We start from the raw sequence: 23,061 nt of genomic DNA on the forward strand, positions 1-23,061 counted from the left end.
CAGCTCCAAAAAGCGTTGTTGGATTCACCCAGCTCAGAGGATTGCTGTCTCCTCTGTGCCCTCTGAGCATTTAGTCTTCACTCTAACATATATTCCACCTTGAGTTATGGTCATTGGAGTGTATGTCTGGTCCCCTGTGAGATTAAGCTGCTGGAGGACAATAGCTGTTCCTTGTCCATCTTTGCATAACTCTGCACCCAGAAAAGTATCAATGCTCAATGTTTGATGCATTAAGTTGGAGAGAATCGAATTGGAAAGCCAGGGGTCTATTTTTATCATTCTGAAAAACTCCTCAGTTTCAGCTACTATTATTTGTTGAAAACGGGGAGATTGCTGTGCATTTATAGACATGAATTGGAAGACCATCAGAGAAGTGATTCAGAAGAGCCTTGCCTTATATGCTGTCTCCTTTTGTGGAACTTAGGAGGGACAGTGAGTGTTCAGCTGTGCTTCAGTCCCATCATTCTCACAGCTCCTCATTTTCCATAGAACCTCAAAAACTCATGCCTATATTGGTCATGAGTGGCTTTGGTAGGATGGAAAATTTTTATTCAGCGTCCCTATTGTCTTGTCCTCCTTCCACCCCCAACCTCCAAAAAGAGGGCCTGAGGAAGCAGTTGTGAGACAATAATTATGATAATCATAATAGCCAACACTTCATGACATTTTCTCCAAATCAGGCACAGTTCTGAGTGCTCTACTCATGAATCTATGGACTAGGCACTATTGAAACCCTGTTTTATAGGTCAAGATACCAAGGCAGCTTGATCAAAGTCACCCAGCTGGCAGGAACAGAGCTAGGACTCTGGCCTTCAAGTTAAGAGATCCGGTTTAAATCTCGGCTTTTTACTTACTAGTTCTGAGAAGTTATGCAAGTTACTTAACTCTCTGAGCCTTGATTTCCTCATCTGTAAAATGGGGATAATCATCTCCTCTTTGAGATATAGAGAGATTAAATGAGATAACATATCTGAAAGTGAAAGTGACTGTGCCTGGTAGATGATTAATAATGACTTTTTTTTTTACGGAGTCTCGCTCTGTCACCCAAGCTGGAGTGCAGGGGCACCATCTTGGCTCACTGCAACCTCTGCCTCCCGGGTTCAAGGGGTTCAAGTGATTCTCCTGCCTCAGCCTCTTGCAATAATAACTATTTTTAAAATAATAAAGTGACAACATTAATAATATTAACTTTGTAGCAACTAAAGTATAGCTAAAGAGAATATGTTCTCATGCTAGCAAAAGGTCTCCAGATCCATTCTTTGATGCCATGTTGTAAAGGTAATTTGATTCCAATGTGAAAAATTGTTTCACTCCAGCAGGAGTTCATAAGACAAAACCACATTTAACATGTAACATAGGGCCTGAATGTTCTTCCCCCCAGATGAGGCCCTTCCAGCATATGGTGGTTTTGCTGGTCAGATTACATGGGTAATCAGATACAAATTGGAAAAGAAAATGTAAAGATCACACTGAAGCCATCCAAAATAGCCTGATATATTTTAATCATTCTGTTATTAGCTTACTGCATCTTATAACATTTTCTTTTGAATCAAGTCACAGCCGTGTGTACTTTAGGCTGTGGCCATCATAAACAAATATGTAAAGACACAGAGTTGAAATAGATGAATACCAATGGTTATCCGTCAGTTTGATGTAATCTAACACAAATGACCATTAAGAGACTTGCGAAGACATCAGAGAAACAGACTTTCACATATGAGCTTCTGCATAACTGAATGACAGCATTGCTGGTGCCTATTGTTTGGTTTGGTCAAGGTTATGCTTTTGGGAAGCCAACCCTCCCTTCTAGATGACTGTTGAAAAATGAGGCTAGTCGAAGATTTCAGGGTACAGAGAGCTAGATTTCTATGAAATATATTCAAAGATGGTAAAGTGAGTACTCTCCTCTTCCCTGGTAAAATTAGAGATGTGTTACCATGGAAACTCACCCATCATCACCAGCAATGTGGACAGGTTTAAATCTTTTGGCAAGGAGAGGATGACTGCCTCCTCCTGTTTCTAATCCCTCCTCTTCCAACTCCTCATCTCTTCCTAACAACTGGAATTCTTCCCATACTTGGTTCTAAAAACTAATTTAGTGTCTTAAATGATCAATTCCATAAATGCAAATTGGGTAAAATGAATTTCCCTAGTAGAAGGAATGCCAGCTTGAATTACGTGGTATCAGAGTGGCTGGAGAGAGATACCGTACCTCAGAAGTATGCCTGTACAGTGCAACTGCTCTCTCAAAGATGGTGTGCGGGGAATGTGGTCTCCACAGTGGGAGCAGTGTCAGGCTGTACTTTCTTCAACAGGGAACTAGCCTGAACAGCTCAAATGTTGCTTCATTTTCTGATAATAACAGTTTGTCTTGATTGGGTGCTGTGGCTTGCATTCCTCAGCTGGGACTTGTTTGCTTAGATTAGAAAAATCTGAGCTAGCAATTCAGCTAGGGACACAGGTCAAAGGTAAAAGCCAGCTGGGTCTCGGGGAGAGCCAAGCCTTGAGAAGCCCTCCCGTTGGTTACCTAGAATTGAGGTATCTGTCCAGATTAACTGTAGAGCTTTTCCAGAACAGCACGAACTTCCTCTGGATTGTAGTTCCAAGGGCCAGATTTACCCTGCAAGAGAAATGAATCAGGCATTCCCAGATTTCCAACTTGCAAGGAACATGTAGGTTTGGAGGTTAGTTGCAAGATCTGGTCAAATGATGTCTATGTAGGAGCCGTCAGCATGGCTAATTCAGTGGCAGATGCAACCGTGAGGTGGATGAGAAAGTGTGTACAGTGGCATCAGCAGTTAACAGGAAGGTTGGACAGAGAAGCAGGAAAACTAGAGGACATAAAGTGACATAGTCTTTCAAAAAGAGAAGAGTTCTGTACAAATAAGCTTTTCTTCCATACTTAGACCTTCAGACTGACCTAATCTTCTCCAGCCTTCACATCAAGTTCTACCCATCCTACCTCAGAACCATCTCTGCCTCTCTAGTTCTACTGCCCTAGGTCAGCCCTTTTCATCCACAACTTGGGCAGCTGCCACCCCTCCCAGCTATCCCCAGTCCTTAGTCCCTGCTCCCTCCTGTCCATTTTTCAACCAGGAACCAGTGAACTTTCTTTTTTTCTTTTCTTTTGTTTTCTTTTTTTTTTGAGACAGAGTCTTGCTCTGTTGCCCAGGCTGGAGTGCAATGGCGCAATCTTGATTCACTATAACCTCCGCCTCCCAGGTTCAAGGGATTGTCCTACCTCAGCCTCCTGAGTAGCAGGGAATACAGGTGCACTCCACCACGCCTGGCTAATTGTTGTGTTTTTAGTAGAGATGGGGTTTCGCCACGTGGGCTAGGCTGGTCTCCAACTCCTGGCCTCAGGTGACCTACTCGCCTTGGCCTCCCAAAGTGCCAGGATTACAGGCGTGAGCCACCACACCCGGCCATGGAACCAGTGAACTTTCTTTTTCTTTTCTTTTTTAGAGAGTCTCACTCTGTCACCCAGGCTGGAGTGCACTGGCACAGTCTTTGCTCACTGAAACCTCCGCCTCCTGGGTTCAAACAATTCTCGTGCCTCAGCCTCACAAGTAGCTGGGATTACAGGTGTGCGCCACCACGCCTGGCTAATTTTTTTGTACTCTTAGTAGAGACAGGATTTCACCAGGCTGGTCTTGAACTCCTGAGCTCAGGTGATCCACCCACCTGGGCCTCCCAAAGTGCTAGAGTTACAGCCGTGAGCCAGTGAACGTTCTAAGCACACGTCTGATCATGTCTCTTTCCTGCTCCAAACCTGTCAGTGGCTCTCCTTTGCCCTAAGATGAAGGCCAAACCCCTTGGTCCAGAATGAGACCCCTGTGTAACCCCAATGTCCCCAATTCTTTATTCACACTCTGCCCTACTATGCCTCAGTGCCTCCGCCCACCCTCTTCCCTATACTGCAGTGATTTTCACTCACTGTGCTCACTGGGCCAACTCCTTATCCTTTAAGGCCCAAGCAATTGCTGCCCCTGTGAGAAGCCTACCCTTCCCTAGAGGTTGAAAAACTTACAGTCTGAGAGCCAGACCAGTCCTGATGCCTCACATGCTTTCATTTGCATGTTGTCTGCAGCTGCTGTTGTGCTATAACAGCAGAATTGAATTGTTGCAACAGGGATTACTTGGCACAAAGTTGAAAATATTTACTATCAGGCCCTATACAGAAAAGGCGTTCTGACCCCTGCTCTGGAGTCCCCCAGCAGTTGGGACACTGTAATCGTCTTATTTGGGTCTTCCTTATCCCTCAGCCTGCGAGTAAGGGTGTGGGCCATTTTCTTTTTTCTTTTTTTTGAAACGGAGTCTCGCTCTGTTGCCAAGGCTGGAGTGCAGTGGCACAATCTCGGCTCACTGCAAGCTCCGCCTCCAGGGTTCAAGCAATTCTCCTGCCCCAGCCTCCCAAATAGCTGGGACTACAGGCACACGCCACCATGCCTGGCTAATTTTTGTATTTTTAGTAGAGACGGGGGTTTCATCATGTTAGTCAGTCTGGTCTCGAACTCCTGACCTCGTGATCCACTTGCCTCGGCCTCCCAAAGTGCTGGAATTACAGGCATGAACCACTGTGCCCGGCTGGTCATTTTTTTTTTTTTTTTTCAAGATGGAGTTTTGCTCTTGTTGCCCAGGCTGGAATGCAATGGTGCGATCTCGGCTCACCGCAACCTCTGCCTCCTGGGTACCAGCTATTCTCCTGCCTCAGTCTCCCAAGTAGCTGGGATTACAGGCATGCACCACCACAGCCATCTAATTTTGTATTTTTAGTAGAGACAGGGTTTCACCATGTTGGTCAGGCTGGTCTCCAACTCCCGACCTCAGGTGATCTGCTTGCCTTGGCCTCCCAAAGTGCTGGGATTACAGGCGTGAGCCACCATGCCCAGCTAGGTGTGGGTCATTTTCAATTCATTTTTGTGTTTCTGGTATTTGCACAGGGTCTAACTCATGGTAGGGACTCAGTGCCCAGGGTACCTCAATCATGCCTGAACCATGTCCCAAGGTACAGGAAAGGATGAAGGACCCAAATTCTTCTACCGTGACCGTTGCACCATGGGGAATTTGCCTGCAAGTTTTTGCTTGTTTTATCTGAATAAGTAGGGTCAGCTTGATCTTGATCTGTGGACAGAGGAGCATCCACATACTTGGTTTCATCTGCTCCCTAAGGCTTGAAATCCCTTCAATAGCTTTAAAACGTAGTTTCTGCCTTCTTAAGGGAGACCAAGCCAACTGTGTCTAAAGAGTCAGAGGCTGTGCACTTACCTCCCTCACCCTGACCAGGCTGGAACTTTCAAGAGGAAGCAATCACAAGAAAGGGAGCCTGAAATGCATTTCTGCCTCACATCCCTGCGTCCAGCATTTCCAGCTCCAAACCACGGGTTCTATTCCTCTTGAGCCTTCTACACCACCAGCCCTGGTTCAGGCCTGTCTCAGATGTTAGCAGCTTCAGACCTTCTCATTTCTGGCCCACCCGATCAGGGGATTTAGAATCGAAATCAGAGCCTTGCCCAGTGTGACCTTGGACAAGTCAATTCCCCTCTCTGAATACTGTTTATAAAACAAAAACAGACTGGGCACGGTGACTCACACCTGTTATCCCAACACTTTGGGAGGCCAAGGCGGGCAGATCACTTGAGGCCAGGAGTTCAAGACCAGCCTGGCCAACATGTCAAAACCCCGTCTCTACTCAAAATACAAAAATTAGCTGGGCATGGTGTGTGCCTGTAGTCCCAGCTACTTAAGAGGCTGAGGCAGGAGAATCACTTGAATCCGGGAGGTGGAGGTTACTTGGGAGGTTGAGCCAAGATCACCCCACTGCACTCCAGTCTGGGCAACAGAGTGAGAATCTGTATCAAAAACAAACAAAAAACAAAACAAACAAAAAACCCCCAAAAACCAAAACCAAAAACAACATTCTCTGTCTCTCAGTTTGAAACCAGACCAGGACTGGGCCATCATCTGGGTTTGAAAGGCAGCCAGGAGGATGCAGCTCCAGTCCAAATGCTAGGGACTTTTACGTGCATTATTTCATCCCCTGTGAGATGGAGACCAACATTCCCATTTTGCAGAAGAGGAAATTGAAGGTACTCCAAGAAGTGAAAACACTCGCCCGTGGTCACATGGTTGGTAAATGGCTGGGTGGTGATTTGAATCCAGTTCTGCTTGATGCAAAACCTTCTCTTTGCCCTACCCCTCCCTGAGCCCCTTTGCCCTCCCTGGACCTTCTGTCCCCAGGTCACCACCTTGTAGAGGATCCTGCCCTCCTGGATTACGTAGAGCCTCTCAGGCAGTGCTGCGTAGAGCTGGCTGCTCTGGTTCTGCATGGTGTCCACCACCACAGGGCACTGGGGGCTCCTGGCCAGCAGTAGATGGGCTGCCTGCAGGCGGTCCTGAAGGTTCCGGTGATTTCTGATGTCCATGTTGTTCTTAAAAGCCCAGCCATCTGTAAGAGAAAGGCCAGGCACCAAGTCCCACTGACATAGCACACACTTCCTGCAGACTAAATAGCCCCTCACTTTTTTTTTTTTTTTTTTTTGAGACACAGTTTCGCTCTTGTTGCCCAGGCTGGAGTGCAATGGCGTGATCTTGGCTCGCTGCAACCTCCGCCTCCCAGGTTCAAGCAATTCTCCTGCCTCAGCCTCCCGATTAGCTGGGATTACAGGCATGTGCCACCATGCCCGGCTAATTTTGTATTTTTAGTAGAGAAGGGGCTTCTCCGTGTTGAGGCTGGTCTTGAACTCCTGACCTCAGGTGATCCGCCTCCCTTGGCCTCCCAAAGTGCTGGGATTACAGGCATGAGCCACTGCACCCAGCCAATAGCCCCTCACTTTTAACTGAGGTTCTCAGAGCCCTTGGCAATGATTTGGTCTAGTTTCCTATTATGGTTGAATGTGCAAGGTCACATCAGGAATTAGTGATTGATCCAGAACTGAAGCCCAGGGCTCCTGGCTGTCAGGCCCCTGCTCTTCAATGTGAAATAGTCCAATAAACCAGCACTCCTTGATCTTGAATGTGCATGAATCATTTGGGGTCCTTCTTATAGGAAGATTCTGATTCGGTCTGTCGAAGGTGGAACTGAGAGTCCTTCTAACTCCCAGGATGCCAAGACTGCTGGCACCTAGACCATACTTGGAGAGGCAAGGGTTTTAGATCAGTAGTTCTCTAAGTGTGTGTCTCCAGACTAGCAGCATCAGCATCACCTGGAAGTTTGTTAAGTAGTGCAAACCCTCGACCTCAGCCTAGATGAACTAGGAATGGGACCCAGACATCTGCATTTTAACAGCCTTCCAGATGATTCTAATTCATACTGAATTTAAGTACTACTGCTCCAGAGTCTAAACGCTTTTCTCCTAATTCTTCACCACAATGTTCTTTCAAAAATGCAAATATAGGCTGGGCGCAGTGGCTTATACCTGTAATCCCAGCACTTTGAGAGGCCAAGGTGGGCAGATTGTTTGAACCTAGGAGTTTGAGACCAGCCCAAGTAACATGGTGAAACTGTTTCTACAAAAAAATACAAAAATCTAGCTGGGCGTGGTGGCGTATACCTGCGGTTCCAGCTACTTGGGAGGCTGAGGCGGGAGGATCGATTTAGCCCAGGAGGTTCAGGCTGCAGTGAGCCATGCGAGTGCTACTGCATTCCAGCCCCAGCCCAGACGACAGAACAAGACCCTGTCTCAAAAAAAAAAAAAAAAAAAAAAAAGTTCTTTTCCCTTGACTTCCCTATTTATCCAATCAAAATGTTAGAATCTTCTCCTAGCCAGACCCTGTCACTCCAGGTGTTCTGCTCTCTGTACCCTGGTTGAAAGCACAGACTGTGAGGTTAGCCTAGTGCAGGGCCTGGGAGTGATGGGTGCTCAGTGAATAGTGGCTCTTTCCCTCTCCCCTCCTCTTCCTTCCTCTACCTCCCAACCTTGAGATGGGGCCTAGGGAAAAGGGAGAGAGAAAAGAGAGTGAGAAGAGGTAGAAGAGGCAGAGAATCTTTCTGTACCTGATGCATGTGCTTCTTCAATGTAAATGATGAGAAAATCTGCTATGGAACTAAAGTCTTCAATAAGCCTCTTGAATTGGTCGAATTTGAACATAAATGAAGGTCAGGTACAACTTCCAAAATTCAGCACCAGTGGCCTATTGGCTGAAACAGCAAGAGCCATCACAAACTGAGAATCTACACACAGTTGTCTTTTACAAGCACCATTTTCACTCCTATGTTCATTCTGCTATTTTTATTGCCCTCCACCCTCAACCCCAGGATAGGTCCTAGGCACTGGGGTCCGAAGCCTAGACAGCATGACTTAGCAGGGGATGAAACTGGTTTACTCCTCTCCAAAATGAGAGGTTTTTTTAGGTGGTCTCAGTGGACCACCTGTAGTTGCCACATGGTAGTTTAAATATAAGAGGAGTCCCTTTCAGGCAGTTTATAAGGCAGGTATGCATCCATTCTCTCCTGCGATGGGATTAGTAATACGGCAAGGTTGGTAATTTTTTCCCCCATTTTATAGACAAAGAAACTGAGTTTTACATACTTGCTTCAGGTCATTTTAACTCCTCACAGGTCAGTGAGGAGTTAAAATGAACATTCTGGTTTCTGAACTCTCAATTCAGTGCTTTCTATTCATAGCACTTCAGTTTCCTCATCCACAAGGGGGCATAATAATACTTTGTAGCATTGTTATGATGATTAAATAAATTAATAGAGATAAGGGCTTAAACAGGTTCCTGGCCCATAGTAAGTACTTAATAAATGTAAGCTCTTGCTATGAGCTTTTATCTCCTCCCTGAGCTATGAAGTAGGGAGGCACTGAAGGCAGCTCCACAAAGACAGTGAACGCTAGGAGCAGGACCAGCTGCATAATTTGCTGGCCCTGCTGCCAAATGAAAATGCAGGGTCCTTGTTCAAAAAGTGGGGGAAAGTGCCGTTAAATTTATGAAAATATAAAGACTTTTCTTTCTTATTTATTTATTTTTTTGAGATGGAGTCTCGCCCAGGCTGGAGTGCAGTGGTGTGATCTCAGCTCACTGCAACCTCTGCCTCCGGGGTTCAAGCGATTCTCCTGCCTCAGCCTCCTGAGTAGCTAGGACTCCAGGTGCGCGCCACCACACCTGGTGAATTTTTGTATTTTTAGTAGAGATGGGGTTTCGCTATGTTGGGCAGGCTAGTCTTGGACTCTTGACCTCAAGTGATCTGCCAACCTTGGCCTCCCAAAGTGCTGGGATTACAGGCCTGAGCCACCATGCCCGGCCTAGAATACAAAGACATTTCTAATCTTCTGCAGTCCCTCTCTTGACCTGGCATCGTGTATTTTAGTTGCTATTTAATGTCATATTCCCCTGGCACAGGGATATTCATAAAGTGAGAGCAGATTCTCACAGCTACCCAGCATCCCAGAGACTGAGTGTGTGTGCACTTCCCTCTCCCTCCAGCCACCAGACCAACATGCCATGCCCTGCCCAGCATCACAGAAGTTGAGCCAGACATGGCCCCTTCCCACCTGCCCACCACTCCAACCCACAGGGTACTGCAACCACTGTAAGGGACATACTAGGTACCTTACAGTGGTACCTAGTATGTCCCTTACATACTAGGGTACGTAAGGGGACAGGGTGGGCAAGAGGCTTTCCCCACCCTCAGTCACTTGGCGAATTGCACCATGGCACTGCGAGTCCAGGATGGGGACAGCTGCCATGCAACACAGGGGGATGTGACACCTGCCCCCACCTTCCTCACATCTGTATCCAGGCCCACTCTGGGGTCAGGAGATGGCAGAAGTCACTGGGTGGGAGCAGGAAGGAGCACCTGGGGATGGGAGAGTGGGCCTTAGAGAACATGTCCTGGAGGGGCAGGGAGGCTGTGGAAGACAGGAGCCTGTGTGAGCGGAGGCTCCAAGTCCTCGGGACATGCTCCATTGTCCCATAGGGTTTCACTTACAAAATGCAGATTCAAAGATAAAATTATGAAGAATTTCAAGACATACTTTGCAACTCTGGTGTGCTAAAAACAACAGCAACAAAAATTCAAGACAGCTGCTGCAGAACATTAAACCTCAAGGACAAGGCCCTTTTGAGTGTAGGTCCCTGTGTGCTTCACTGGTCCCATGTCCATGAAGCCAGCCGTGAGTGGAAACTTTCTGTAACTCTCCATCCTAGACCAAGGACAACTCTGGGGAGCAGCCGACCCCCTCTGGTTTCTTACGACCAGAGCTGACGTTGTTGAGCCCTTACCATATATTTATTGGAGCATGGCTGGTCTTGCACTGTGACATGGCCTGTTTAAGTGTCCACATACCCCCAAACCCCCCTACTCATTGTCCCCTGAGGGCAGGGCCTATTCCTCATTCATCCTCGAATCCCCAGCATGTAGCACACTCTCATTCTATCTACAAGTATTTATTCAGCACTTTAAATATGCAAGTCTCCCTGCCACACACTGGGGATGTGGCAGAGAATGAGACCAGCAGCTCTCTGGCTGTGTGCAGTTTGAAGTCTGCTTAATGGGGAGACAGGCAAAAAAAAACAAAAGTAAGTAAATGCATAAATAAAGAAGTTTCAAATTGTGATCAGTGTTATGAGAGAGGCTATAAAGGAGTGACCTACTTTAGACAGGGGGGGTAGGGAAGGCCTCTGAGGAGCTGCCATTTAACCTGAGAAATGAAGGACAGGAGAGAACCAGCCATGGGCAAAGGGAGAAGGGGATTCTAGTCAAAGAGACTCACACAGAGCCCCCCAAGGAGGGACAGAACTTGGTGTGTTCAAGGCCCCACAAAACCACTGGCAGGAAGCAGGCAGGGAGAGCAACAAGAGAAGGGTTAGAGAGTTAGGGATAGACCAGAACAGGCAGGCTCCCATAAGCCTTTGTAAAGAATCTGGATTTTATCCTAGGTGTGTGGGCTGTCACAGGAATATAAAGCAAGGGTGGTGAATGTTGTTGCATATTTTCTTACTTTCTTTTTTTTTTTTTTAAGAGATGAGATCTTGTTATGTTGCCCAGACAGGAATGCAGTGGCTATTCACAGGTGCCATCGTAATACACTACAGCCTTGAACTTCTGGGCTCAAGCGATCCTCCTGCCTCAGCCTTCTGAGTAGCTACAACTATAGGCACACTTGACTATATCTGACTCATTTGTTGCAATTTTGGCTGCCCAGCTCTTAACTCTCCTTTCTACTTAGAATTCCCTATTTTGTATTCTATTTATCAAACAGTGTGCCCAGCCTTGCTCTATGGAAGACAGAAGGGCCAGGTTCACACTCTGCCCCTGGCAGCCAGGGCTCAGGCAGTGAACCCAGCTGGGCTAATTATACCCTTCCACATAGATCTTTGATTCTGGGAGTCATTGAGATGGCAGAATTCATCCACAGCCCAGTTGTGGTGCCCTGTAAGGGATGGTGATGGGTTCCCATGGCAACCACAATGACAGCAGGATCCAAGCCCAACTATTGATGCTAAAAGACAGTCCAATCAAGACCAGCTGGTATTGTTTCTGGAAAGCAGTCAACATTTTTCCAGTATGTTCCTTTATGTACAATGTGGGTGTGACCAAGAAAACCAGAGGGAGCTTCTGTTGCTTACAAGCCAGAACCCTGACAGCTACAGTAGGGCCATGTAATGACCAGACTTACACTTGAAGATCACTCTGGCTGCTCTGCGGAGAAAGGACTAAGAGTGAAAATGAAAGTGAGGGATAAGCAGTTAGGGGGCACTGGAGAAGTCTGCATGAAAGACAACAGGCCTAGATGCAGTAGCTCACACCTGTAATCCCAGCACTTTGGGAGGCCAAGGCAGGAGGATCACTTGAGCCCATGAGTTTGAGACTACTCACAGTGGGCAACATAGTGAGACCTCATCTCTGTAGTCCCAGCCACTCAAGAGGCTGAGGCCGGAGGATCCATTAAGCCCAAGAGGTTGAGGCTGTGGTCAGCTGTGATTGTGCCATTGCACTCCAGCCTGGGCCACAGAATGAGACCCTGTCTCTATAAGAGAAAGAGAGAGAATGGGAGCCTGGGCTAGCTAGTGTGGGGCAGTGGAGCTGGGGAGAAGGCAGAATTGACAGAGTTTGCTGATAGATGGGGAGTAGAGGGCATCTTAACTTGCATGTGGTTTATTTGGTTAACTATATCCCCTCTGTGTTCTGCAAAGAATTTGAAGTTCCTTACACCTATACTAACACATTAAATAGAATTTTTTATTTTTTATTTTTGAGACGCAGTTTTGCTCTGTCACCCAGGCTACAGTGCAAAAGCGTGATCTCAGCTCACAGAAACTTCCGCCTCCCAAGTTCAAGGAATTCTCCTGCCTCAGCCTCCCAAGTAGCTGGGATTACAAGTGCACACCACCATGCCTGGCTAATTTTTGTATTTTTAGTAGAGACAGGGTTTCTCCATGTTGACCAGACTGGTCTCGAACTCCTGACCTCAAATGATTCGCCGGCCTTGGTCTCCCAAAGAGCTGGGATTACAGACGTTAGCCACTGTGCCTGGCCAGAATTTTTTTAATCATGCCCCTCTGGGAGGCAAAGAATAGGAGGGGAAAATGGAATACACACAGGCCATAGGTCCCATGCATTTGTTGTAACTGAGCTATATTTTGACTCTGAGTTTCCTGGTGGCCAAGTAAAAGAAGAAACAAAAGTGGCTTATAGTCCTCAATTTTTAGTATATGAGAGGAAAGCAGACTAGTTTCACTGGACACACGAAGCAGCTCTCCTTGTCTTTGGGTCACAGACTTTTTCCTAAGAGGCCTGAGGAGGCATGAAGTGACCTCAGTCTCTGCTGGTTGACTGCACTATGATTCCTCACCCATGTGACAAGGAGGCCCAGGCTTCAGGAGGGCAGCTAGCTCAGAGGTCAATTGTGGCCAAGTGGCCAGTCACTGGCCTCCGATGACCCCAGAGAGTCACTCTGTCACTCTTTAGGTAGGAACCCAAAAAGCCTGGGCAACATAGCAGGACCCCATCTCTAACAAAAAATTATCCAGGTGTGGTGACACACGTCTAGTCCCAGCTACTTGGGAGGCTGAGGCCTCAAGACCGCTTGAGCCCAGGAATGAGGCTGCTGTGAGCTATGGTCATGCCAGTGCACTCCAGCCTGGGCGACAGCATGAGACGCAGCTCAATAAAAACAAAAAATAAAGAACCCGAAAGACTTATAGTCATGATCAACTCCAAGTATCAGCAGTATGAAATTTTGTTTTTAATTGGGAAAAAAACTCAGCATCCACTGATTCAGACACTGGAAGAGACAGAGTCATTTGTTTAATTATTTATAGTGTGGTTGGGTACAGTGGTCAGTATTGAGGGCAAAGTTTAAACTAAGTTCTCTGCTTTCCTCAGCAGCAGAGAGGTAAAGGATGGGTGCATGGGGGCTGGCACCCTGCCCATGTCCACAGACCACAGTGCAGAGGACACCATTTCAAGAATCCAGTGAAGACTATCCAGTCCAACTCCTTTGTGTAAATGGGAAAACAGCCCAGACCAGTAAATTACCCCCGACATCAGGATCTCTCAACAGAGAAATCCTATTTATAGTTACTGGACAACACTTGTAAGTACACTTGGAAAGATGTTAGAAGATTTTAAACAGGGGCTGAAACAAAGTCAGTTTCAGATTAACTCTCAAGTATCCAGAAAGTAAATCATCCAGAACTTGCCTTCTGCCACACCATGCCAGTTACTCCATGTTTTGTTCTGTGTGTGTCCAAGAGTGTGTGTATATTGTGTTACTGTGTCTGTGCATGGACATGGACACACACAGGGCTGGAGGGGGCTGAGAGTTTCCCTGAGCTCCTGTTGTCTTATCCAGTCACAGCAAGTGCACGAGCTGAGAGTCAGAAGTCCAGTTCCGGCTCTCCTAAGAATTCACTGTGTGACTCTAAGCAAGTCATTCACCTCTCTGGGCCTTTGCATCTCAAAAACAAAGCAGTTGCTTTAGTTTATCAGTAAAGATTCTTCATGTCTCTCTGTCTCTGGCTCTGAGTTCAGAGTTCATACACAAAGCATACAACAGAGCTTTTTGGTGGCCTGGTGGGTTTCCAAAGTAGTTACAACATGTCTTTTTTTTTTTGAGACAGTCTCGCTTTGTTGCCTAGGCTGGAGTGCAGCGGTGTGATCTCAGTTCACTGCAACCTCCACCTCCCGGGTTCAAGCGATTCTCCTGCCTCCGTCTCCCGAGGAGCTGGGATTACAGGCACCTGCCATGATGCCCGGCTAATTTTTGTATTTAGTAGAGACAGGAGTTCATTAGGTTGGCCAGGCTGGTCTCGAACTCCTGACATCAAATGATCCACCGGCCTCGGCCTCCCAAAGTGCTGGGATTTCAGGCGTGAGCCACCGCACCCGGCCAATGTCTTTCTAATAAGCAGAACTGATCATGTTTACTTCCCGCTTGGAAACCCCTCCAGAACTCACCAGTACTCTCAGGATACAGTCAACCTGCAGCTACGACACACAAAGCCCCATAAGCTCTGGTTCCTGATGATGCCTTCAGCCTCATCCTTCACCCCTTCCTGCCTCTGGGACCCGACTTGTGCCAACCTGAATGTTGCTCCTCCACTGACCTCTGCTCCTCCTCCTTTCTGCCCTGCCCAGCTCCCCATGCCCCTCTTCCTCACCCACCCCAAGGTTTCACTGCCCCTAGACAATCAGCTCACCATCCTTTCCTCTAAGAAGCTTTCCCTTGGCCACCTCCTTACCCTACTCTTCCCCCAGTGCCCTCTGCTTCCCTGTCATGACACCATCTCTCACTCTGGGTTATGAGGCCTTCCAGGACAGAGGCCCATGGTGTTTATTTCCGTATTGTTAGTACCTATGATTTCAGGGGACTTTAGGTTAATGTGTTGAAAGTAAACTCTATTTTGCAAATATATATATATTTTTTTGCCTCAGTCCCCTCCTCTTACCATTAAAATTTTTTAATTAATTAATTAATTTTTGAGACAGGGTCTTACTCTGTCACCTAGGCTGGAGTGTACTAGCATGAACACGGCTCACTGAAGCCTCGAGCACCTGGGCTTAGTGACCCTCCCAACTCAGCCTCCTGAGTAGCTGGGACTACAGGCTCACACCACCTCATCCCACTAATTTTTAAATATTTTGTAGAGACAGGGTTCCACTCTGTTGCACAGGCTGTTCTTGAACTCCTGGGCTCAAGAAATCCTCCCACTCAGCCACTCACAGTGTTGGGATTACAGGCATGGGCCAGTGCACCTGGTCACTCTTACCATTTTTTAGTCTCAGCTGCAGCAGCAGGGAGCAGAGACAAATTGAACAGTTTTTTATTTTATTTTATTTTATTTTTTAATTTTATTTTGAGACAGAGTCTCTCTCTGTCACCCAGGCTAGAGTGCAGTGGTATGATCTTGGCTCACTACAACCTTTGCCTCCTGGGTTCAAGTGATTCTCATGCCTCGGCCTTCTGAGTAGCTGGGATTACAGGTGCATGCCACCATGCCTGGCTGATTTTTGTATTTGTAGTAGAGACAGGGTTTCATCATGTTGGCCAGGCTGGTCTTGAACTCCTGACCTCAAGTGACCTGCCCGCCTCAGCCTCCCAAAGTGCTGGAATTACAGGCATGAGCTACCGGGCTCAGCCCAAATTCAACAGTCTTTAACATGTAAACTGCCTCACTGAAAGTGGACAGTTACATTATGCAAGTACATTCGTTTCAGGGAACTGATCTGCAGATGATTGGCATTCAGCAAATTGGCCTGGTTCTGTTATAGTGCTTGGCACATGGGCATGTGGTAAGTTAGTTATTACCATTGCTCTCACTACCAGTGGAATTAGTGAACATTTGTTGAATCAATTGAGGTCATCTGTGCACTGTGGTTTAAAATTATGAATGAACAACAACAACAAAAGAAGCTCTTGCCTTCCCCTCTGAAACACTCTTACCTTTTTCCTTGTCAGGCTACAAAAATCTCACTCATTCTTCAAGGCCTAGTTCCAGAACCACCTCCTCCAGGAAACCTTCCAAGTCCTCCAGGCAAAAGTTTTATTTTTTATAGCCTCCCCCATTTCATGGGACTGTAAGGATTTGTTTATTACCTCCATCTGTTCTATGGAACTGTAAACTCCTCATGTGCATACGCTCATATGCACATGAAATTCCAGGAGGAGGATATAGTATTCAGGGTTTCCCAACTACTTTGACCAGGCAACACTACATAGTAAAGCGTATCTGTGGAACTTAGGTTCTAAAGAACATGCTTTCAAAAACACAGGATAGGCCAGGCACAGTGGCTTGTGCCTGTAATCCCAGCATTTTGGAAGGCCGAAGTGGGTGGATCACTTGAGTCCAGGAGTTCGAGACCAGCCTGGGCAATATGGTGAAACCCCACCTCTACAAAAATTGCAAAAATTAGCCAAGCATTGTGGTGTGCACTTGTAGTCTCAGGTACTAGGGAGGCTACGGTGAGAGGATGACTTGAGCCTGGGAAGTTGAGGATGCCGTGAGCCGTGATCACACCACTACACTCCAGCCTGGGCAGTAGAGTGAGACTCTGTCTCAAACAACAACAACAACAACAACAACAAGAAAAACGCGGAATAAACCAACTGCCTCAGGTGCCTTCTCTACCTGCTGTATCTAGGCCCTGGGCCAAGCATGCTGAAGAATCCAGAGATAAATCAGACACACACCCTCTCCTGAGGCTCTCCATTGGGCAGGGAAATACCGCTTGTGCTTAGGTACCAGGTGCTGAGCAGGAAGCAGCAGTGTCCAAGGACAGGTGCAGACAGAGAGGCATGAGCCGAAAGGAGAGAGCACATGCCTAGCTGTAGGGAGCTGAGGTGGCTTCACAGAGGACAAGGCGGCATGAGAGCTGGACCCACATGAATGAGGGGGATTTAGACGGCGATGGAGAGGGGAAGGGCATTCCTGACCAGCTGATATCAGCAAAGGCAAAGACAAAGGAAAGTACAAGAGATGCATAAGGCCCAACAGTTTGTCCGAAAGAACGGAGTGTGGCGGGGAGCTCGGAGGTAGAATTGAGAAGAAAAGGCTGGAGCCTGACCAGGGAGGACCTAGAATCCAAGGCTGAGCCTGGGCTTCATCCTAAATGCAGAGGGGAGCTGCTGAAGGTGGTTGAGCTGGGATGTACTCACAGAAGAGTAATCTGGCAGTCACTCACAAGCTGGGATGGCTGAGTGGGCAAGTGGGGGAGAAGGAAGTTCTGGCAGGAAGAGAAGCTGGGAGGACAAAAAAGAGAAAACTGGAGAGGTCAAGAAAAGTAGATGAAACTGGTTTTCCTGGACTGGGGAGTGGGTGGAGTTAGAGAAAACCGAGACTTTTTTTGTGTGTGTGATGGAATCTCGCTCTGTCGCCCAGGTTGGAATGCAGTGGTGCAGTCTCTACTCACTGCAACCTCTGCCACCCGGGTTCAAGCGATTCTTCTGCCTCAGCCTCCCAAGTAGCTGGGATTACAGGTGGCCACCACCATGCCCAGCTAATTTTTGTATTTTTAGTAGAGACAGGGTTTCATCATGTTGGCTAGGATGGTCTCAAACTCCTGACCTCGTGATCCAGCAGCCTCAATCTCCCAAAGTGCCGGGATTACAGGCATGAACCACCAAGCCCAGCCGAGAGCTCTTTAACAAGTATTTACTGGGCAGTTACCATGTGCCAGCATCAGGCATGGGTGTAATAGTGGGTGAGAGCAATGGTGTCGACCTGCACTGAGTTTGCAGGCTAGTGAGGGAAACAGACATGAATCCTAGCCAGCCATACATAATTACAAACCACGACAGGTGAAATAAAGAAAAGTTTAGGATGTTAAGCCGGCAGATGAGAGAGGGTACTCTAGTATGGGGGAGTTGGGCTTGGCTTCTCGAAAGAAGTGTTGTTGAGCAATAGTCTGAAGATTGAACAAGAGTTAACCAGGCAGAGGGGTGGGCAAAGAGCAGCCCAGGCAGATCAGCCTGTACAGAAAGAGCAGTGTTCCAGGGGCTGACATGCCAGACAGGATGGTTTGCGATTTGAGTGCCTGGGAAGGTGGTGATGTTTCTTAGAGAAACAATCTACAAGAAGTCCTAATTTCAGGAAGCAGGAAGAGGACAAGAAGGTCCAAAAGGAGCAGCAAGAGTAGCAGGAGAATTCAGGACTTTCCAACCCATCTCTTCATCCCCCTCTACCACTGCTATTTCAAGCACCCCTCAAGTGTGCGGCAGCCTCCTGACCTTGCATAAAGTCCCAAATGTTGCACCTCTGTCCTGAGAGGCGGACCACTGGGCAGTTTGGGGCCAGACCCCCTAGCTCAGTCGTGTCCTCTAGTCGCTGCCAACGGACCTTCAAGACGAACCAGAAATACTGGGTGCTGAAAAAGGTCGGGATCCAGTTGTCGTGGCTGAAATGGGGGTTCCTGGTCATACCCGTCTTCTCGCCCATGGCCAGGATGTTCCGCTTGACTCTGTCTGGAAACAATATCAGAAGCACTTTACCCATGACCACATGGACAGCCACCTCCAAGAGTACCCAGAGCTTCTTCACCCACAGCCCTGACTGGGGTAGCCCCATCTCGGCACAGCCAGAGTAAGCTCTGAGGCCTATGGGCAGAGAGGCTGCAGCCAGGCGACACTGGGCGGAGCTGAATGAAGGCTCAGGGTAGGAGCAGCCAACCCTGGGCCAGGGGAAGGAGTCAGGTCAGAAGGTGTTTGCCTTTCTGTCATGAGACAGAAAATTCCTAACCAGGTGCACAAAGGTCTGTTCTAATCACTATCATTTCCGATTCTTTGCCTTAGCTTTTGAGAGATTCTTGGATTGGTAGATTCCACATCTTAAATTCTCCCTCTGATTAATTTTTTAAAAAACAAATACTTAAAAAGACCACACTTAAAGAGACCCTGTTAGATGCTCTCTCACAAGTCAGTAGGTTTGGATGTTATTCTTTATACACAAACTTCTGCTACTAATGAAAGATGTTTTTCCCAATCATGTTTTTTTTTTTTTTTTTGGAGATGGAGTCTTGCTCTGTCACCCAGGCTGGAGTGCAGTGGCACGATCTCGGCTCACTGCAACCTCCGCCTCCGAGGTTCAAGCAGTTATCCTACCTCAACCTCCTGAGTAGCTGGGATTACAGGCACCTGCCACCACACTCGGCTAATTTTTTTTTTTTTGAGACGGAGTCTCACTCTGTTGCCCAGGCTGGAGTGTGGTGGTGTGAACTCGGCTCACTGTAACCTCCCGGGTTCAAGCAATTCTCCTGCCTCAGCCTCCCGAGTAGCTGGGATTACAGGCATGCACCACCACACCCAGCTAATTTTTTGTATTTTTAGTAGAGATGGGATTTCACCATATTGGCCAGGCTGGTCTTGAACTTCTGACCTTGTGATCCGCCCGCCTCAGCCTCCCAAAATGCTGGGATTACAGGTGTGAGTCACTGCACACGGCCTAATTTTTGTATTTCTAGTAGAGACAGGGTTTCACCATGTTGGTCAGGCTGGTCTTGAACTCCTAACCTCAGGTGATCCACCCGCCTCGGCCTCCAGAAGTGCTGGGATTACAGGTGTGAGCCACTGTGCCTGGCTCCCCCATCGTGGCTTCTAGGTGGTGGCTCACTATTTCTGTAGTCAGAGCCCTCCCCATGGGACATGGATCTGAAACCTTCCAGGGCAGAGACAGAACTGGGACCATCCCTAACAAAACCTGGGGCCTGCAACTCCCCTTAGCACTGGGAGTGGAGCAATAAATAAAACACCCTCTTCTCTCAAGAAGTCATGGTTTAGTGCGGGGAATAGACAAGTAAACAGAAAACTACCATTTCCTAAATGAAGTCCAGAGGCGGAGTATGTGTGTGGGCTACGAGAGCAGGGAGAAGGGGAAGTTTATTCTGATTACAGAAGTCAAGAGGACTTCACTGAGGAAGTGATTTCTATGCTGAAACCAGAAAGACGGCAGGCAGTCAGCTGACCAAAGTGGGGCTAGTGTACTGGTGGAAGGAACCATGTGGCCAAAGACAGCATGGCTCATTGGAAAAACTGAAAGAAGAATCATAGAGCTCAGAGTTGGAAAGTGTTTTAAAACACAACCAAGACTTTTTTTTTTTTTTTTTTTAATAATTGAGAGGGGGTTTCCTTGTTCTGTCACCGGGCTGGAGGGCAGTGGTGTGATCACAGCTTACTGCAGCCTCAAACTACTGGGCTCAAGCCATCCTCTCACCTCAGCCAGGGTAGTTAGGACTACAGGTGTGCCACCAAAACCCGGCAAATTTTGTGACTGTTATAGTGTCTCCTTATGTTGCCCAGTCTGGTCTTAAACTCCTGACCTCAAACAATACTTCCTTGGCCTCTCAAAATGCTGGGATTATGCGAATGAGCCACCATGCCCAGCCCCCAACTTCTTAAAGTAATCAGGGCTGATTTTCCCTACCATGTGTCACATTTATTTATTTATGAGACAGAGTCTCGCTCTGTTGTCCCGGCTGGAGTGTAGTGGCACAATCTCGGTTCACTGCAACCTCTGCCTCCCAGGTTCAAGCAATTCTCCTGCCTCAGCCTCCTGAGTAGCTGAGATTACAAGCGCGTGCCAGCAAGCCCAGCTAATTTTTGTGTTTTCGGTAGAGATGGGTTTCGCCATGTTGGCTAGCTGGTCTTGAATTCCTGACCTCAGGTGATCCACCCACCTTGGCCTCTGAAAGTGCTGGGATTACAGACGTGAGCCACTGCGCCACTCTTTTCTTTACCTGCTGGTGCAGTGGTATGAGAAGCCAAAAATGCCTACGTGGCAGTTACAGCTTCCAATTCAGCGGAACTGTAACTGGAGTGGAAGTGTTCTCTCTACTTCCTTCCCTACTTCCCTGGGACCAGGATCTCCAACCAAGCAGAACTTGTGAGGCAGGAGGCACACATTCTATGTGGTAGGTTTCACTGAAAGTGATAGTAAGAAGTGCTACCTCTTGGTTTGCAAATCTATAGGTATTTAGAACAAAGTACCATTATAAATAATTGATAAACCATTGGTTTAGTGTATGTACTACGTGCTGGAAGACAATGCCTCAATCTCCTGAGTGTTTTCCCCAGCCTGGAGCCGTAACTGTGCCTTTAACAAGCCATTCCACCATCCTATTAGGCCACCTATTGTTGGATGACTGAGTCACATGGTAAGACCAGTGGGTAAGACCCATGGTTTTGTGTCACTGTTGCATGTTCTTTACAATTAAATTGGTCCCTTAGTCCAAAGCAATGTTGTGCAGGTAATCATCACAGGATCTCTAAGCAAGAGGACTTTGCTTTCCTTTAACAAGGGGGAAGGGACTACTTCTGCCACAGCCACCTTTCCCTTGAAAGATTCAAGGGAAACTGGAAACGAAGGATGGTCAAGTCTCAGGCTTTCCCACCCAAATATCCTCATCCCAGTTCTCAGGTTCCCATTCATTTTCTGACAATGCCCCAGCTTTGATGGAGGAGACCTACAGAGGCTATGCATTCAGTCTTCATTGAAACTTTGCCACCCTTACAATGAGATCTTGGGCCTGATTTTCAGTCCAGTCTTTCTCAAGGCTATAGAAGAATAAGAATCTTCAAAGCTTCCATAGAGGCTCTCTAGCTTTCACAAAGTGCCTCAAGTTGACAGTTGGCTGTTCTAACTCTGTCATTTTATTTTCAAAGTTTCCAATGGAGTTAAGAAAACCCAGTTAATTCCATAGTCCTTATAATTACCATTGTCCTCTTAATGTTCCAGTGCCACAGCCACTAGATAACTCAGCACCTTATCTTCTACTTGCACCTTATCCCAATCAACTGTAGACAGACACCTTAGTAATTGTGATGCCATTCTATTCTAAGTGTTATCACACCACCACCACCATCCTCCTTCCCTCTGCCCTTAACACCAGCAATATATTTGTTGTTGCCCTGTGACTGGTGAGCAGTTCAGTGACAAAATGCCAACCTAAGGTTTTATTTTCTGGGGCCACTTTTGGTACCAACATGCCTTCATATTGGTTCCTCATATGAGTAGTTTATTGGCAAGTATGAATCCAAAGACCAGGAGTGAAGGACAGGGCTTGTAAATCAGGGAAGGAAGGAGACCTATTGTGAAGACGCATTGTCAAAGGCATCACTTCCAAAGGCATTTGGTTGTTTAATCCTGCTAGGTAGTTTGAAAGCTATATGAAAAGGCGCCTGAGGGAAAAACAGGAAAAGCATGTATTCATCAATTGTTGACCCCATTGGTCAGAGATTTGCCTCGTGAGAGATTCACAACTCTTTACTCCTACACTTCTGGGATGCACCTGTCTGAGTGCTGAGTAGTTCCAGCAAGGTCCCATGACCTCATAGCATCAAGAAACAAGCCTTGAAGCAGAAGGTGAGAAGCCTGAGGCATAGACTGGAGGCAAAACTCAGTCAGGTTATATCTGCTGACGCTGGAATAAGATGAGTGGCGGTGAAACAAGCAGCAGGCCAGGCCAAGATGATCTGAAATGGGACATAAGAGGTGGCTGATATACTAGCACAGCTGAATTCATGAACTGAGATTCATTCCTGGTACATATTCAACCAAAAGTGCCCTGCGCATGCTCTAAACCTCAGCTTTCTCTTTGTAAAATGAGGATAATCACCCTAAGATAGCAGGATTATTCTGATAATTAGAGATCCTGCATGTACAAAGCCTGATCATGATAATCTTGGGGGAAAAAATACACTATATATGGCTACTATTAGATGTAAAGTCTTTCCAATTGCTCACTTACTTGGGGTGTTCATATGAACAGACATCGTGCTTTCGATCACTCATTCAGAATGTAATTGACTCATGCAACTTCTCACCGGTGAAATTGTTATGGCCAAAAGAAACTGAGGGACTGGTGACGCGGGTGACTTATTTTTTTCTTTCACGGTCGTCTTCCATTACCCGATTTTATATTTCCATAGGAAAAGAGGTATAAACACACAGTAAGAAAACCCTAAACTCGAGAATTTTCTACGTTCCCTGGAGCAAGGCCAGCCCAAGTAGTCACACTCAGGGACCGCACCACTCCGCCCTCGCCTGTCTCTTTAAGAAACCGAGACTCACCCTCGGGAGAACGGCGGGAGGGAGCGGCCTCTGAGCGGCTCAGCACGCAGG

At 47.2% G+C, this 23,061-nt stretch overlaps 1 protein-coding gene across 3 annotated transcripts; it reads right to left on the minus strand.

The window, feature by feature from the left end:
* Positions 1–1,485: 1,485 nt before the first annotated feature.
* DIO1 (iodothyronine deiodinase 1) lies at positions 1,486–22,972 on the minus strand. 3 transcript variants are annotated; one of them, XM_033226305.1, is made up of 6 exons: positions 22,688–22,972; positions 22,290–22,412; positions 18,177–18,410; positions 7,997–8,140; positions 6,249–6,448; positions 1,486–2,620 (listed from the first exon to the last, which is right to left on the minus strand). In XM_033226305.1, the coding sequence occupies exons 1-6, from the start codon at positions 22,710–22,712 to the stop codon at positions 2,552–2,554; spliced, it is 795 nt and encodes a 264-aa protein (XP_033082196.1). In that variant the 5' UTR covers positions 22,713–22,972; the 3' UTR covers positions 1,486–2,551. The 3 variants fall into 3 exon arrangements, with proteins under 3 accessions (XP_033082196.1, XP_033082198.1, XP_033082197.1); XM_033226307.1 differs by lacking the exon at positions 22,290–22,412 and having other exon boundaries at positions 22,688–22,970; XM_033226306.1 differs by lacking the exons at positions 22,290–22,412; positions 22,688–22,972 and having other exon boundaries at positions 18,177–18,589.
* Positions 22,973–23,061: the final 89 nt, after the last annotated feature.

This window comes from Trachypithecus francoisi, unplaced genomic scaffold (assembly GCF_009764315.1).
Source record: "Trachypithecus francoisi isolate TF-2019V2 unplaced genomic scaffold, Tfra_2.0 Lachesis_group12, whole genome shotgun sequence".
NCBI lineage: Eukaryota > Metazoa > Chordata > Mammalia > Primates > Cercopithecidae > Trachypithecus > Trachypithecus francoisi.